This window comes from Asparagus officinalis, chromosome 3 (assembly GCF_001876935.1).
Source record: "Asparagus officinalis chromosome 3, Aspof.V1, whole genome shotgun sequence".
NCBI lineage: Eukaryota > Viridiplantae > Streptophyta > Magnoliopsida > Asparagales > Asparagaceae > Asparagus > Asparagus officinalis.
In genome coordinates this window covers 52889165-52892829 of record NC_033796.1, presented here as the reverse complement: position 1 = coordinate 52892829, position 3665 = coordinate 52889165, and the positions used below count along the sequence as shown (strand labels likewise).

General features: G+C 36.1%; 1 protein-coding gene across 1 annotated transcript; it reads right to left on the bottom strand.

Annotated features, from left to right (window-relative positions):
* On the bottom strand, nucleotides 1741–2383 carry LOC109832286 (LYR motif-containing protein 4). The gene has a single exon (XM_020399708.1). The coding sequence runs from the start codon at nucleotides 2328–2330 to the stop codon at nucleotides 2046–2048; it is 285 nt and encodes a 94-aa protein (XP_020255297.1). The 5' UTR covers nucleotides 2331–2383; the 3' UTR covers nucleotides 1741–2045.

The following is a 3665-nucleotide window of genomic DNA, read 5'->3' as shown; positions in this document are numbered from 1 at the left end:
GGGAATAATATGTTGTGAGAGCAAACCACGTTCAATTTTGAATATAAAATTGTAACCATTAACTCAACACAACTTCGAGTGTATTGGCGTAGTTTGGAGCATAGAAGTCAAGAGGGAAGCTATAGCGAACTGCAACCCAAGTTCAATCGTCTCGGATTCAGTGTGGAACACAACCCGATTCACCAACTCTAGCGATCCGATTTAGAATTCAAATTAGTTAAAATTTTGAACAATAATAACTCTTTTTCAATAGAATAGACAACAAAATACACGAATAAAGTATAAATAAATTCTTATATTTGACTATTGCAAAACCTCTGATTCCTACATTTAAGAACTGAACCTAATACGTAACATACTATGTTCCTTAGCGTACCATATAAGCATACCCCCTCATACCCAATTCTTTTTTATTGCAACACAATTCTTAAATTTGACTATTGCAAAACCTTTGATTCCTACATTTAAGAACTGAACCTAATACGTAACACACCACATTCCCTAGCATGCCATATAAGCATACACCCTCATACCCAATTCCTAATGATTGGTGTACCACGCTCCCGTACCCGTCCCCTGAACCGGAATGAATCGGGTTCCATGCAACTATGGTTGGGAGTCAATACTAAAAAAAGTTTATCCCCCATAAACACGCATAATACCCTGTAATGACTTTAAGGTAATAAATACTTAATGTGAATTCACAATATTGCAAGATTCAATCATGCTGCAAATATTGTTCATAAGCATAATAGATGAGACATGATATTTTGCCAGAGTTGCTCCATTATTTCGTTGACTACTACTGACAAAAAGCATACAGAAATTAAAGAGCAATCCTTCAAGCAATTTACTTAATTAAAATGGTAAACATGCCACGTCATTCCCCTAGCAGCAACACTAGAATGCTTATCAAATTACAAATCTACAAATGAACCACCAAGCAAACCATTACCAGACAATACATCAATGCAAACGCACTGAAAAAAAATCCCCTTTCTATAGTCTATAAATAACCATTTGCACATAATTCCAATGGTGCTCTTCACCTAGAGAACACAAAAACAGTATGCTACCATGTAAGAGGTTGACTAGAATAAAAAGATAACCCAAAAGTCCCTGAGCATTACTGTCAAATGAAGTGTGTATAAAGGGAATAAACTAAGGACCGAGCCATTTCTTGCTAAAAATTTCATTAAAAATGCATCATGTTGTTATAATAGATTCATAGAAAGACAATCCATAATTCACTGGGTAATACTAGCAAACAGAAAAGTGAAAACAACAATAACCTAAATCTAATCCATTTCACTAGCAAAAATCACCTGAGTTCATGACAGATTTGAAAGATACGCCAATCAAAGACCAGAAATTTTGCAATTTTATACACGATTAACAAATATAAGCATAACCAACAAACACACCAACAAAGATCCCCAGACATTTGACAATTCTCCACATGGGTATTTTATAACCAACACCAAATCACCAAATCCATATAAATCAGCAGATTGCCGAGGGGGGAAATGATTTTCTTTTGCCTAGTTTTCATCATCTCTATGATGCTCTTTAATTTACTTTGGTTAACGTTAACAAACACAAAGTGGGCTAAAGAGGATAACCTAGCCGACATCGCCAAAATGAATGAACCTAAAAAAAATTACACTATCACCTAACCAAATTGAAAGACCCATCAATCAAAGACCAGAAATTTCACAATTTTTTCCACACGGGCACATCAAAACCACCAAATTCATGATTACAGTCATGCTCTTCACCTTGAGAGCACAAAGATAGTAAACTAATAAGTCACAGGGTAGTACTGATACTAACAAACAGAGAGTACATAAAAACAATAAACTAAGGACGCAAACATTTCATAACAATCTCAAGCGCACAATGTTCGATAATTCACTGGGCAATATTAACAAACACTAAGCGTCCCAGGAGAATAACTCTAGTCTCACCCAAAACACTCGCATGTCTCCACATGGGTATTTCATAGCCGACATCAAAATCATCAAATTGATAAAAAGAAAACACCTTTACCTAGTCGTTCTAATCTCCATGATGCTCTTGACGTTGGGAGCGTAGAGAGAATAGACCGTGGCCTGCCTCTTGGCGACCTCCAGTTGAGATTTTCCGTCGGCGAAGGCGGCGGCGATCGAGGAAGGGTCGGAGAGATTCCGGTTGTCTCGAAAGGCGGCGATGGACCTTCGTTTCGCGTACTCTCTGATGTTGTAATCGGTGAATTTGGCGGCGGTTCGGAGGAGAGAGCGAAGGAGTGAGAGGATTTCGGGTTTTGATGGGGCTGAGCCTGCGGTCGCCATTGCTTTGGGGAATGGGGTTGGGGGATGGGGTGTTGATGAATGATGGGGTCCGGGGACGGCTGGGGTGTGAAAAGGGAAAAATAAGACTAATATTTAAAACAGTCATTTTCAAAAAAAAAATTAGGGTAAATTGCATATCGGTACCTTATATCATCTTTAATTGCCATATAATCCCGCAAATCTCATTATTTGCCTATCAGTCCCTTAAATCTTTAATTTTCTTGTCAGTCCATCTCTCGTGTTAGGTCGTACTATTAATGACCGTTAAATGTGATGGAATTAGATAGAATACCCGTTACACCCACACCTATAATCACTCAAACCCACCTTTTTTCTTCTCTAATTGTCACACGCTTCCCCCAAGCCCAAAATTGAGATCATTCCCATGGCTAGCTTCCCTCTAAACCCAAAACTTGGGAGGGTAATGTGTATCCAGGGTCAATAAGGTAACTTGAGTTGTTAGATTTAGCATTAACTCAACTAGAGTTAGAAAAGTTAACAGTTTTGACCTATTTGCAAAATATTTATTAGAGTCTACACAATTTCAGCCATATCAACAAAACTAAGTCGATTTAAAAAAAAAGTTAGCGAATTTTTATCAAAATTGATCTAGTTTCAGCTAACTTATAGAACCTATGTCTATTTTGATAAATATTTTAAGAATAAGCCAATTCTGATGATTATTATTTTAAAGGTTCTAATTCAAAATTTTGTCCATAAAAAATAGGCCTTTTTATGGGGTATTTTGCATGGAACCCCCAATAAATTGTGAATATTATTAGGACCGCTTACGGTGAATTTGGAAATGATTTTTTTTACTTTGCATTGAGAAATGGTCTGATATAAGTTTAATATTATATAATTTTATCAAATACACTCCCTTTTTCTGTAATTTTCATATTTTAAATTTGAGTTTGTCTTGTTTTTCAATTGCATCAATCACCATCCTCAAAAATTATACTAATTTGAGATGATTGCTTTTATTTTATTATTTTTTCCAATTAGACATCCTCAATAAAATTTACACGCAATTAAACAATCATTTGTTAGATTTTATCTAGGGAAAACAATGCTACGAGGCCCCAAATTAAGATATGGAATGTACCTAAGTCCCAAGTCAAATTTGTCATGTACATCGGGCCCAGATTGACCAACCATTTATTCTTAAGCTCCAATGGCTTATTCATATATCCATTACATACTGTACTTTCTGTAAAACTTGAAAATATCTCTCTATCTGATCACGAGAAAATGCAGGGGGAGAAAAGCTGAATCTCTCTTTCTTTTCCGTCAGGAATAATGGTATGCATTTAATGCTAACCAGATTTGTGTTTT